The 15,236-nt window shown below is 39.9% G+C and overlaps 1 protein-coding gene across 2 annotated transcripts in view; it reads right to left on the bottom strand.

Moving 5' to 3' along the window:
- plod2 (procollagen-lysine, 2-oxoglutarate 5-dioxygenase 2) overlaps positions 1-12,241 on the bottom strand; it is a 38,886-nt gene extending 26,645 nt beyond the window's left edge. For both annotated transcript variants that reach the window (XM_034707037.1, XM_034707038.1), the window contains exon 1: positions 11,841-12,241. In XM_034707037.1, the coding sequence (XP_034562928.1) occupies positions 11,841-11,943 (103 nt within the window). In that variant the 5' untranslated portion in view covers positions 11,944-12,241. The remainder of the gene's footprint in view (positions 1-11,840) is intronic.
- Positions 12,242-15,236: the final 2,995 nt, after the last annotated feature.

Here is a 15,236-nt window from a genome sequence, read left to right as displayed (position 1 = left end):
GTTTATTTTAGAAGCAGACCAAATCTGGGTGTGATGGAATGAAGACCTCTGAAGGAAGTCCTATTTGGAACCATTATTTGTCAGAAAACCCCCAGTCTCCCACCTACTCATTTAAACCACAGTCCATTACAGTCTCCTTGCAGCTCTTTTCCACCAATTTCCAACCAATGTGACTTAGCCATTCTCTCATCCAAGTCTAGCCTGTGGCCCTGTCATCGCTCTAATGGCCATTCCAGTGCTCATTTGACACAAAGGTTCTGTTACAGGTTGAAAAATCATTCTGTCTGCCTCTAACTTAACAGCTCCAGATGACATTAATAGCAAGAAACTAGGCGATTTTCAGAGCCCCATGAGATCCAAGTTAGCCTGAGCACCGAAGACGGGACAGGGAAGGCGATTATGAGCCACATGTGTGCCCCTGTTCTTGGCTTGGAGGTTGAGGAAGATCGAGCGTGGTGCACTGAGAGAATGATGTGTCTAACATTTGGGAAACACATTTCCTTCGCAGCTCTGTTGAACAAGTAATTTTAATACTTACAAGAGAGGTTGACATGCTTCCCATTTCCCTACACCAGATTAGGGCAGAGCTGAAGCAAATTACTGTTGAGTAGGATTACTAAATGCAACATGTGCTTGTATGAAGACAAATATGAGTGATAAATCAAGACTTTTTTCCTCCCTTTTTGCTGTGTGAAGCAGTTATTTCTGGAGGACTAACTTTTTTAAATATTTGGATTAAGGAATACATTTGCAGATAGACTTTCCTTGAAGTAATTCGCTGTGTTGAACACTTGAATGTGCAACAAATAGCTGTGCCTGAGGGGGAAGTTAAAACACGGCTCCAAAATATTTTCTGCTGGGATTTCCTGGCAATTTTTAGAGACCTCCCTGAATACTCTCTCTAAGTCATAATGCTGTGACTCCAGTAGGACATGTGTTTTTTATTTCTTTGTAGGATGGTCTCAATTTGCTTTTGTTTCCACATTAAATGTGAATTGATAACCAGTAGCTTTGTTTGTATTTAAGCAATTAAGCCAGTGGTAAGCTGCATGTTACAACCCCTGATCCCAATTACCCCTCAGTGGCTTTGCCCTGACCTTTTGGAACCACACAAGCCTTCCCCCAGGCTGCAAACTCACAGGCCACATGAGTGCATCCCAACAAGCAAGCTCCCAGTTAAGTACAGCCTGGGGATGAAACCACCTCTGATTTAAAAGGATGACACTGACACTTTTATTTTCAACATTAAAAATTGTTGTTGAAACACTTCCTTGTGGTCTCTTTTGTGGCTTTTCCATACAATTCCCAGTGGAAAAAGAATCCCTTTGGAGTCGCAGTTGCCTCATGAAAGCTATGGCTGGAAACACTAACTAAAAATGATAGTACTGTATCCAAATATAACAGAAAATCCATACCAAGATTTATGACCTATCACTTCTACTATGAGCCAAGGCTATTCATCTTTTTGTATGTTGAATAAAAGTTGGACTGGGGTTTGTCAAAGGCTTCTTCTAACACCTCATTCATATTGTACACTAATGATGGACATCATACGAAAAATTGCACTTTTCACATCAAACTGTAGATAACAGGCTTGAAGGGATTAGAGTCGTAATTTAAAAGTGTTGACGAGATGATTTCATACTGTTAAAAGCAGATTATTTAAACAGATTCATGTTGTCATTCAGCTGAAATATGTAGTTTAAGAGATCACTTTATCAGCTGCTGTAAGTAATTATAAAGAGGATTGATTTTACAGCCTAGTATATAACAAAGGAAACTACTGTCAGCCAATATGTTTTGGGTCAGTTTTTGGTCACATCATCTACATCACTGGTTCCCAAAGAGGGGGTCGTGAGGCACTGATGGGGGGTCGCGAGATCCCATCCAATAAAGTGGTTCTTTCAAAAGCTTTTTTTCCTTTTTCTGAATATCTAAAATTGTGTATTTTATCCATTCTTATAAAAATATAAATATAAATAAATATATTATTTTAAATTAATGCAAATCAGAATCTGTATATCCTATCACTGTTACAGACTAAACATGAAGATTACTCGCATTCTGCTTTCATCCTTTTTTAAATAAACATAATTATTGTATTTTGGCTTACAGTTTCTTATGTCTGTTTTTGGATGGACCTATTAGTGCCTGCCCATGGCTGTAAGTAACGTTTAACCACTCTAAGTCACAGCATGGGTCCCGAGTCTCTGGCACCATTATCTTTGGGGTCCTGGGCTGAAAAGTTTGGGAACCCCTGATCTACATGATAAGCAGCATCTTAGAAAGTCTCTTAGAAGCTGTTTTGAGATGTCCTTTGGCCACCTAGATAATGTATCATGAAGTATCCTTAATCCTTGATGCCACTTTTTATGCCTCAGCTGGTGTAACTCACCCACATATATGGTTTTACTTTTTATACATACGCAGATGACACCCTATTCTATTCAACACTACAATCTATACCTACATGTAATTTAAATGCAGTTTAATTTCAGTGATTTAAAATATTCTGGTCACCTTAATACAGGCTATCAAGGTAGAGGGAGAGAGAGCTCCTTGAATCAAAAACATGAACCAAACTTGAATGGATGAAATGAATGAAAATAAAAAAATGGTCAGTTATATGGTCCAGCTTAATTCAATCACTTGGGACTCGTTGGGGTATTCCCTTTTGAAGCATTCACAGTGTGTAATCGTTTCTGTCAGTAAATATTGCATGCTACAGTATATACAGTTTTAGTGTTCAAATGAGTCTCCAAGGAGAGAAAACAGCCTGCATTTTTCACTCTCTAGAGGAGGGGGAGAGGCAGAATAACAGAACCATCCAATGTAACCACAAACTTCAATCACAGACCATTGGTTCAGTTCTTTAGTATGTGTTTTATAAGACAGCATAATTACTTATATGAAGCATAATAAAGAGAGAGATGGTGACACACAGAGATAAGAGAGGTTTTCAGACAGCCATGATTTTGTGGGATGAGTGTTTGGTCAGAGTAAACATAACACACTCTCATGTCAGCTCAGAAAGAACAGCCCACAGGAAGAGAGGAATGCAGCTCTTACAGTACTGCTGTATCTCCTCTCCAAGAAAGACATGGGCGCCAAGCCGTCTTTCTCTAACACTCTCTCTCTCACTGTACCACATGGGGCTCAGCCGTCTAGGTAAACTTTCACACTCGGATGAGCTAAAGTCCTGACTCACTGGCGGAGGCTAAGCCTAAGTAAGCATTTCTTGTAGAACGGAAAGAGGTATAATGGGAATGTGTTCTGGCCTTGAACATTAGGATAACATGATCTGTCCTCTTTGACGAGACAGTCCTGACCAGTGAAATCCCTCCTCTTTCTATTTTGGTCATCCCAGACAAAAAAGAGTTCACTGTTTGCCTAAAAAGCTGAACAAAACTGTCTGAAAAGTTCCAGCCAAAGGCCACTGCAAATGGTTCAGTAAATAAGTCTGGAATTCTACATGGACAGGCCTTGCTATTGGCCATACCAGGTAACAGAACCCCCTAACTTTGCTTGTTCAGGTAACAGATATTTCCATCTTGCCAAGAACCACCTCTAAAAGTGACAATGTTGAAACATTTTGAGTTAGGTATCAAGGAAGATACATGACTATTCTACTGGTATGTAATACATGGTTAGCAAAAATTCATTTTGGCTACATTTTTAAGGTATAACCAAGCCATTTTGAACTTTTGCTAGCATTGGGACCTGCAGACTTGTTATTCAGTTTCTAAGTGAATAAAAAGTAACTTGCCCAATTACAGAAAACGGAGGTCCAGTGATGTGATTTTCACCACAGCAATGGTAAGTGGTTCTGTAACCAGAAGCACAGCTGCACATCTTTCTTGTGGACAATTGCATGCAAAACCTGCACGGCAGTCTTCAGCGTAAGGCCTCAAGTCATTGTTCTGTGTACTGTTCAGCTCACTGTAGCTCTTATACTCATAATAGATATGATTATGATAAAAAAAAAATATATGCTTAATTTCTTGGATAAATTGGCCCCATTCAAAAATATTCACATTGAAATGGTGCTGCTGTCGAGATATTTCGTCACAGTTGGAACCAAGAGGGTGTTAATCCAACCATCAGTGCGACCATGTGCACTCAAGACATTGTAAAATCTGAGTTGGCAACTGCTGAAAGAAGCAGTATAGTGTTTCAGGAAGGCTTAATGACAGAATTCAACCCTGAAAAATATTGTTTTGACCATTTGAGGGAAGAAGAAATTTGTTGTGGAAACACCTAAGACATAATATTACCTTTTCAGCTGAAATTGTTTGCTTTGTAGTGCTGAGCTGGTATTGTACAGTAGGTTTTTATCCCAGAAAAGTTTGCCTCCTGTGGCAGAACAAAAATACCAAGAGAATGGGAATGAACAAGTGTGGGCATGAGGACTAAACAATAGGCCCAAACTTACCTAAAAGCTAAATAGCAAAGGGAGGCTGTAGATTGGAGTGATTAGTTTCTAAAGGTTGTAAAGCAGACTGAGGTAAGGTTTTCCAGCTTGAGAACACATCACAATTTAGATGCAACTACAAGCAGCTCTGGCACAGAGGCAGCACTGTTGATATCTAACAGCCAGCAGCCCTGGGACATTCAGACATTCCTTTGACCTACAAAATACCATTGTTGCTACTTAGGTGAGCACACCATGTGTTCGTAATTAGCTGTGTTTTAAAGGATGAGACCCAAAAGACCAGCAAACCCCGATTGCTCACACGTCTGTTAGTCTAACATTATTTTAGCAGTCCACTTTAGCTGTTAATATAGTTGTTTTCTAATGGCTTCTCAAAGTCACCATAATTGATAAAACACACCATTTCCCATAATCCAAGAGGCGTACCGTAGAACAAAGACTGTGTTTTCGATTATGCATGCCAAACCACAGGCTATTCAGGCTGAGGATATGGAATGATGTCACCAGTATTGTGCCAGGAAACAATTTTGGAGTCTCGTCACACGTCATAATGATTCGAGAATAGCTTGTTTGTTTTACCCGAGAGTAATAATAAAAATGGAGAAGTAAGAAACTTATTTTGATCTGGTTTGTGTCAGCAGTGCTCCTGTCAGTGTTAGATGAACACTCTTAGAAATAATTTCCTCTTTTGGCCGCAGTGCACGATCAATGTAGGCCTTTAAATCCTCCATTGTTAACAGAATCACCCACTTAGTTTACTTCAACATAATGAAGTTAAGAGGAACCATTCGAGTTGAAATAGTACATGTCAGTACAATTTTAATAAAAATAAGAGAACACTTTCAAGATATAAGCTCCTTTTGCTAACATATTCCACAAATGGCATTTTAGTCAAGTATTCAAACAAACATGCATGCCATACTGGCAACTCAAAATGGACCATTTTGGTACATTGGGAGTTAATTGAAAATGCTTAAAAGATACCAGAGTTAAGTTCTTGGTTTGGCAAATGCACATTCCTCTAAGCATGCCTCATTATCTTTACAAGCTTGAGTCATTAGTTAAATGAAATTGAAGCCAGGGGCTCATAAACACGCAGACAATACGCTCTTTTTGCTATCAGACAGCCTTCTTTCTTTTGTATTGGACACACTCCAGGCTCATGTGGGGATATTGCACTTTGTTTCAGTGTTGCTTACCCTAGTGGATAGAGTGGCAGGACTCATATTGCTGATCCTGTCCTGTACATGAGTAAATAGTGTTTTGGAGAAGGAAATAATTCAGATTTTGCTATCTTCCAACTAGATTTCCAAACAACACGCTCCAGATGATACAATGTTGGTCAGATTTTATGGGTTGATAGTACTGAAAGTTCTGGTGCCAAAAAACCAACAACAGATCTATGGTCATATTTTCAACGGATTTATGGTCATATTTCAGAATATTTCACAGCGGTTCTGCTCTAAAAGACCCATCAATACATCCACAAATGTGCAGATACTGTAAGTGCCACTTTTTTTGTCAGCTGCAGAAGTCACACACTCCCTGCCTGCCGAGTGTGACTCTCTCCTCCACTCTCCATGACAGTCAGCGCTAACCGATTTCATCCACTGGGCAACAATTACTGACATTTCATTAATAAGTCATTTTAGCATCCCATGTAGAAGCAACTGTTACATTTATGTCTGATGCACACAGAGTATAGAAGAGATATACGAAAGTCACCAGGTCCCTTTATGTTCTTCTATCAGTCCTGACATGTGGAGTGCTGGCTGTGAGCTTCTCACTTCTGAACAAAGCTGATGCCTATCAAATAACCAAGACAATAAGAGTAGACATACAAAAGAGTGCACTATCTGCAGATTAGACACAAGTATACACTACTTCTAGATAATCATAAGAATTCAAAGAGAATTTTTGAGTTTGGGTGTATGTTATCTTTGAGAAAGTCTTATCCAGTTTGTCATTTATTACTACTAACAGCACATCAAATGTTGGCATGTGTTCAGTGACCCTTTCTGTAACTTTGGTACGTTACAGTAAGAATTTCAGCCATCCTGTCATTCATATTTTAATACACAACTAGAAGGAACATTTTACGAGTTTGGACAGTACATCTGAATTAAAACAGCACACCCTGTCAGCTCTATCAAGGCGAGATCCAGCCAGCATAACTCTTGCCAAAGATCAACAGCTGCTGAGATTACACTCTTGGAAAGTCATAGTTTAGATCACTAGTTTGGTAGGACAATGAAATACTTGTAACAAAGCCATGGACTTGACAACATAGTTGAAACATCATCTGCTTTTGGAAGACTCTGCCTCAAGAGATCTGTCAGCTCCATAAACTGCTGTTGATATCTATTTAGTAGTGAGCAGCAGTGGTGGTTCTGGACCAATTTTACTTGGGGGGCCAGGCTGGGGCCAAGGGTGTTGTCAGAGGGACACATTCAACCCTGACAAAAGAGACTGAGAAGGGCGAGGACCGGCTGAGAACAAACTGGCGAAACATCAGTGCATCCCTATATACTAGACATATAAACTACTGTGTACTATATCAAAATGCAGACTGACAGCAGCTGTTTGGCTGTTTACACTCAACATGAGTCCCTTAGCGCTCAAAGCTTTTTTAATTGCATATTTGTTTGGTGTGGAGGGGGGGCCACAGGGGGGTCCAGGTTCAGTTTTACAGGGGCACTGGCCCCTGTTGCCCCCCCCCAGAACCGCCACTGGTGAGCAGAGAAAACCTCAGACACACAAGAAAGAGTAAAAAGCAGACAACACAATGCATATTTGACTGCAAAGAAGGCACTGAACCAACCTTGTGGTGATACACAGACAATGTTCTGAGACCTGATTACAGACTAGGACTGCCAGCCGGGTTTGTTAGTTTGTTAGACTGGAATTACAGGCATGGAGAGCGCTATTATACTGTACATAAGGCATGGATGACTTTAGGTGGAGTTTCCTTTTCTTCTCTATAAAGTCCTCCCTGTTGACGCATCAGTGATGCCTGGGAGAGGTAATCTATTCCATGGGACAGTGAGGCAGGCCAGATCATATTGAGTGATGGTATTGCGTCTCCCGCACACATATTCACACACATGCCAAGAAGTACGTTCAAATTTCTGTCAAAGATACAGCACTGCTTTCCAAGTCAATAATGTGATCATCTGTCTGTAACTATTCTTGATGTAGAAGGTCTTCTTTAGGTCATCCAAGCTTTAAGAATTTTCAGATGTTGGCATCTTTATGTTTAAACTTCTTGAATATCCACACAGTTGGGTTAAGGATACTGGAAACACACTGTTTTCACTACTGGAACTTTCACCTTTTACCCAGTGGGACAGACAGATTGTAAAACAACTGTTTAAGAATCAAAGCACATGATGTGACTACATGTTGGATCCATAAATGCTCTGTCAGAAGTGCTGTTCACACAGTAAGTCAGGAAGAAGTGAAAGGCTCCTTTCAGGCAACTGGACAGGGGGGGGGGGGGGGGGGTCTACCCCACCCGGTTTTTGTAACTTTCCAAAACCGACAAAAAAACCAACAGCCAGGTCCAGTGTTCACAGTGACCTGCCAGGTGCCCGTAGGTGAAAAATGGGCAGAACACTGCATTCCTGCCTCCTTCATTTTTCCTTTTCAGCGCTCAACACCCCCCTTTGAATTTATGCAATTAGTGATGGAGGGACATTTTGCTCTCAGAGAAAAGCTAGGGGAGAGAAAACAAGTCTGGACCAACAGAGATACACTCACTACATGTAACAGCTGGCATTCAAAAAAAATCAGGAACCAACTGTTATATCAACTTAATAATGTCCCATCCCTATAGAGTCACAAGCGCTTTGCCCCACCTACGTTTAGTAGAGTCTCTCACACTCTACCGCAAGGGTTCCATAAGTGTGGGTCGGGACCAAGCAGCAACCTTCGGTCTAAAAATACGACTCCAATGTGGGAGTGCTAAAAACTGCAGTTCATGGAGGATCCGCTTGAGGCTGGCTCCGGAAGTACAGGAAACCACATACACACCAATTCAAAAAAGACGATCCATATTTTATACAGTCTATGGTCGGGACCCCCTGACCCCATTTTTTAAGTACTCTCAATTTGCTTATTTTACCCTTTATTGTAAAAATATAGACAAAATAATAGTTACATTTGAAATAAAACCCTGCAAATAAGTGCATTTAATTAGTTTTCTGCTTTTCTTTGCTGCAATATGACTTCCAAAGTTGGGATTATGGTTAGGTAAGAGTAAGCAGCACATGAAACAGCCACATGTGCAGGTAGGTAAACTAATTTTTAATTATGAAGTATGGTGCAACATTTATCCACTTCAAGGGACACTGTGGGTCACAAGTCTTTGGCACCTATATTTTGGGGGTCGCGGGCTGAAAAGTTCGGGAACCCTTGCTCTACAGAACTGTTCTTCCTAAGGCGCTCTAGAACTTGTTGTCTGACTTCTTTCTGAAGGAGAAAATGAATGCTTACACAGCTGGCAAAGACCTAACATGCCTCTACCAAGTAATTAAAGCTGTTAAAGGTATTTGCAGCACTTTTCACCCAATGCACCCTGCTTTCTATTTCATTTCAGAAAGGATTAGAACACTCAGGGGGAACAATGACTCATGTAGCGGGTATTATATTCTACTAACACATCATTTAACAGGTGTTAAGCTAAAGTGTTTCTGACGTTATTGTCCTGACAATCCCCCAAAATGGCCAATGACCGAACAGGACGTAAGTGTTGCAAACAAACAGCCACCATTAGTATTTGAAAATTGGCTGAACAGTTAAAACATCTGGACTGCATATTACATTTTTCTGATTTAATGTGCAGTTGCATTGTGTTTTGTGTCATAAATTGAACATGGAGTTCACTGCAAGATCAGTCAATCAATGGATTCAATCAATTCAAATAAAATCCAACTGGATTTCACTCAAACGTTTGCATCATCTGTAAAGTAAGAATGTCATTTCCTGCTCCCAGCTGTTAAATCTAAGTGTTTGCTTCTTTATTTGTAATTTGTGCCACTAATTTAAGATTTTTATTTTTTTTTTAGATTTTTTGACTGTTTTTGTAACAAAAGAGGCAATCCTAAATTGTCACATTGGCCTCTGGTAAAAAGTGAAAACCTTTGGTAAAACTTTGTCATTTTGTAGACCACAGAATTCAGTGATTTGTCAGAAAATGATTGGCACATTATAATTTAATGCTTAGAATAACTAGTTCCAGCCTTTATATTTAAGTATAATGACATATACGACCTGACATGGAATAAATGCTCTATTTATTGCCATTCATTCAACTCATGCCAATTTATGCTATTATGTGTTCAGGGGCTTGTCCAGAACTTTTCAACCAGGGTGGCCAAACTGAGGCGCTCACATAGGCAGGGGTGGCCAGTGCATTTACAAATAAATAACATTTACCCTTTCGGTCTTCACAACCTACTTTCATTAAAAGTATTAAACAGTTGTTATATTCATTTCAACTTAAAAAAAACATGACAAAGTGGCAAAAATCTTCTAAGCTTAATTCTTTAAGGACTTACAAAAGATGTTTTTTCAAAGTCACATTTGAGGGCACTAATAAAGAAATCTACTGTCAGCCTTTTAACTCATCCCAAATTATAGATTCTAACAGAAACCCCACCTCTGACAAGGCAAACAACCAATCATAGTTTAGGATTTTGGGGTGGCCAATTGGATTTCAAGGGGTGCCAGTGCCACCCTTGGCCACCCCTCTGGACACGCCACTGTGCATGTGTTACTTGTTAAACTTTGTTAAAATTTACATTTTATAAATTTCCAATTAAATTTCCAATCCTGAAAGGTTTAATGGTTTTAGCCTGTGCATCCAGATTAACTGACCCACTCTAGCTCATGGTCTAATCCCTCCCAGGTGTTCTAAAAGGGCTTTTATAAGTAAACATTCTAATACCTTGTAAAGTAACTGTGGCTACTGTGTTGGTCCAGACCAGAGAACAAAACAAGCCTGTGGAGACTGAAGGCAGCTGTTGTTCCCTGATAGCAGACTGCCTCACCCAAGCAAAATGCATCATTAGAAAAGTACATTTCCAGACTTCACCCAAGCCCACAGTAGCCTACTTATGTCATGAACACAGTTATATATATATATATAAAAAAACACACATGTCTACACTTATGTTGTTGTCTGCAAGTTTTTACAAGATGCCCCAGAAGCGTGAAAAAAAGCTGTGTTTAACTGAAATGATTTCAGGGCAATTTGGAGCAATTTACCTCAGCAACATGTTAACAGGGGGAGGGTTTGAAACAACTCAATAAAACTGTGGGAGTGGGGGTGCTTCTTTGAAGAGCACAAACTCATATACATGTACATTATATAGGTTGTGTGAACAGCTGAGCGCCCAAACAGGTTGAACTTGGCTCTGCTCTACCAGCCTAGAATTATAAACTGGTTTACAACTGCTTTTCTGTTACTCCAGCACATAATTGCTTGTTTGCCATTAAAATCAAACGATAATTGATTTCCTACACATTCTTATTTAGGGTTCAATCATGCCTAAAAAACGACTGTTTTGCCATTCAGTGAAGCTTTTAAAGAAAACGATTGAAACTCAACTCAACTCAACTTTATGTACTGTATATAGCACCTTTCATACATAACAACATGCAGCCCAAAGTGCTTCACAGAATAACAGAGACAGAAAACAACAGCAATGGTAAAATTATAAAAGGCATGATTGTTAATAAAATACTTAAATACTTAAAAATAAAATAAAATCAACACAGTAAAATTAATAAAATAAGTTATAGTGGAAAAAAAAGTTAAAAATAAGGTAGCGTTAACAAGATCAGATGAATACAAGAAATAAATAGATACATAAGTAATTAAACAAGATAAACATATGTTAAGAAATTATTCAAATAATAATACAAATAATAATTAAACACAAAATAATAATAATGCAGTCCAGGGCTAAAAATAAATTATTATACATTAAAAGCTAGATTAAAAAGGTAAGTCTTAAGGTTACTTTTAAAAGCTTCAAAGACTCGCCGCCACTTGGTTAGTTGGTCCTCGCGCTGATTTTTTACAGCCTGACATGTGTAGTATAAAAGCCGGCTGCGCACGAGCGAACAACATGAGACGCAAACACAGATTGTGAGAAACCGCACGCAGTTCTTTTGTGTCAAGCTCCATCATATAATTAAACGCCATCATTAAACCTGCCCCTTAATGCTTCACATCATGTAGCTTGTAAGTTACATATTGAAGAAGCCACTACAGTTATCATGACAGCTTTTAAAATTGACGTTCAAACGTGATAAAACGTGATAAAATATGACGTCACACAATAAAAGTACAGTATGGCTGACTTCGAGGCAATTACAGTAACAGCGAATAAAAACTTCTTACCTTTAGGAATAGGCTCAGGAGCTTGGGATGTCTCGGTAGAGGTGAGAGAATAAGCAAAGTTCACCCAGCATGAAAATACAAAACAAAACTTGAGGTACTCCATTGCTGTTTCAGTGCGTGTTCCCGGACAGACAGCGGGTGACCGACTGGATTAATGCCTCCCAGCCAGAAAACAGTGGTCAGCCCAGGAGGGTCTTAATGCGACTCTCGCGATATTAAATAGTCTATGAATATGAGGTCTCCTGGACGACTAGCTCTTGAGGCAGCTCCAGGGAACGAGTGAATAAGTAGTGAATTTCTGGAAGAAATTAAAGAGCACCAGGCGTGGTTACTTTGATTGCAACTATACCCCCACTTGGAATAAAGTTAGTGGAGGGAAGATAACGGTGTTCACTCTTGACACAGGGACGTCCTGCGCGAAAGTGTTACCAAGCACAGCTGTATTTGAATGCCCCCCCTTCCCTGCTCAACCCCCATGACTGTCAAATATCCCTCCCCCTGAGCACCCAGCAGTCTGTGTGACCAACACTACCCTCCTTTCCTACTCTGCTCATAGGAGGGTTCTCTTTCAGTCTCATCAGTGCAATTCAAGGAATAAAAGTAGAATCACATTAAAGGTAGCATAAACTTTATAAGTCTATTCAAAATACTACATTTTTAAAATTCATTATGCCCCCCTTTTCAATAACAGATGGTCCAGCACTGTCCACTTGTCTCTCATTTAACATTGTATGACAGTTGAATAAAATATATATGGCATAAAAGTAAAAAATGCAAGGAGCACAGTAAAAATTTCATGTATTTTTTGTGCATTATATATTTAAGCTACAGGCAGCAATATTAAGATATATTTTGTTGAGTTGATTTAAGTGTCTTATACTCTGTAAAGTTGTTAATCTATAGCAATGAAACATTTTAAAAGAAGATCATAGTTGCATATTATTAAATGTAATGTCAGGAATAGGATTGTGTAAGTGCAGGGCTGTAACCATTGATTTTATCCTGATTAAATGATTCATAACTTGGTCTTTACTATGTCAGAATAAAGTTTTCCAAAGCTGGAGATCTTTATCTTTTGTTAGCCAGACCAAAGCCCAAAAACATGCATTATACTCTAATGAAAATCTGACGAAAGCTGGTCCTCACGAAACCATTAACAATATATCAAAAAGTTGACTGTCACACATGTTCACACTGTCCCACTCCCCCACAGCACAGTGCACACACGAGGGAGCAATAAAGAGGAAAACAGACAGCAGACATCAAATCCAGTCTCCATTTTCTGTCGCTTTGTATCTGCGTCTCTGAGTGTTTCAGCTGACCTGGAAACCATTTTATGTCTAATTTGTGTCTCATTCTTTATTAGAAGTTACAGACTCAGCCCCCAGCAAAAACTGTTCCTGTCTGGCGAACACTTTGCATGGCAGCTGCTATGACTGCGAGCACCCAGACTGTTTGACTTAATGACATCACCGGGTTTCTGGGTTTTGAATGCAGAGGGAGCAGAAGCCGCACTTTTTTTATGAGATAAATTACTTCGTTCCAGTGAGGCCTAGATAAACCCTGAAAATGTAGAACCACGCCAGAAAGCAAGAAAGTATGGTACTTGTCTTGGACTTCAGCCATTCTTTTTGGAGTAGTTCAGCATGCAACTGATAGTAAAGCACTGGGCAGACATCTTAATGGAAATCAGTGTGTCACGAGAAAATTATCACCTTAAGTCTTGCTGTCTGTTAGACCAAAACACATTCAACCAGACGGTCATCCATCCTACCATGAAACTCAGACAAACTTGAGTTGAAACAATGTGGCATTAGCCCAGATTTGAAGGCATTAAATGTGCCTTTAGAAATGTATAATTTAACAACTGAGTGACAAATAACCTAGAGCGATTTTTCCCTGTGGACTGGTACGGGAGCTCTCCGTAGCTGGAAAATGTAAGTGTTTGTGGTGGGGAACCTCATGAAGAATCTTGGCAGCGTGTGATAGGGAATACGTTATGTGTTGCTTCAATTCACTGGCACAAGTCCGAACACCCACCGAACATTTGGGAGAGCCCCGTGAATTGTCGTCTGGATTGGATTACACCCTGACAAAATGTCCAGAGTTATATTAGCTGTTTAATATTCCTGTTGGAACACTGTACTTGAAGATGTGAGATACTGAAAAGCCTAACTGAAACATGAGACATACTTTCTGAGGCAGGATTTTGCAAAAATGGGGACACGTTCATCCTTAGGGTGGAGGCAGTGGCGCTGATGACATTTTAATTTAGGATACACGTGGCGTGGGTGAGAAAATTACATTTAATTGCACAGAAATTGGCAGGTTCAGGAGCTGGGCGACTGCAGTGGTTAGTTGGGCAAGTATGGAGAAAGCTCATCAAGACAAGGTTTACCTCCACATGAATGTCCCTACTCTTTGTCTGCCTCGTTATGAGCAGAAAGTAACAGACTTTGGAATGCAGCCCACATGGACATACAGCTAAAAACGTCTTATCAACGGTAACAAAGGATCGCAGACTGTGTGGAACCTCTTAACTGCACAGGTGGCGTTCTCTTGAGCTGGCTTTTTCATTTGGGCTTATTTCAGCACCAAATAAAACACACAAGCCTCCAACGTGGACTGCCCTGGCAGTGGCAAAAGACTAAACAGTGTTGCAGTCTCCTGATGACAGTAAGCCATCCTCTATTTTCAGCACTGTTGTGGAAACAGTGGGTTTGCAGGCACTGTTTAAATTTAATCAAGCTGAAAAGGAAACAGATGATGCAGCAGGAAGGCAGACTGTTAATTGGATGCCAAATATTGAAACAAAAACACAATATAAGAACAAATAGAAGTTAATAAGAACAAGGGCACAAGGATTTCTTTGAGACTGCTATCATAAGTGTTGGAAATAAAATAAGAGAATCAAGTGTTAATCCTTTCACTTGAATGAGTCTACTGCTTTCTGTGATATCTTTACTCAAATCATGTATTCGTCAGTGGTTCGGACACACCTTAGATTTCTCGTTATTTTCTACTCTATTTTGGACAAAACCTACTTGGTGGTACAACCGGATGGTTTTGCAATTGCCCTGGTGAATCACTTGGTTTCCTAAGCCCTGCTTCAGGACCCACAATTGCACCATGATTGTAAAAGAATGGTCTTCTATTTTCAGCACACAAGCTTTGATCACTCAACAGCCAGCTTAATTACTAGTCCAGATCAATGGAAAGGACAGCACTCCTTTCTCCCAGTCAGCACGTCTTTCTGAAGGACTATCCTTACGTCATTCCCTGGCGCAGCTTTGTCTACGTTGGTCCCACTTATGAGGCCACAGGGCGCATCCATCGGCTCGGGGTGTGGTCTAGGAGCTGCAGGGAAGGGGTTTCATCAGCACGGCTTTTTTAGCA

This window comes from Notolabrus celidotus, chromosome 17, assembly GCF_009762535.1.
Source record: "Notolabrus celidotus isolate fNotCel1 chromosome 17, fNotCel1.pri, whole genome shotgun sequence".
Classification (NCBI taxonomy): Eukaryota; Metazoa; Chordata; class Actinopteri; order Labriformes; family Labridae; genus Notolabrus; species Notolabrus celidotus.
This window is presented reverse-complemented; position numbering and strand designations above follow the sequence as displayed.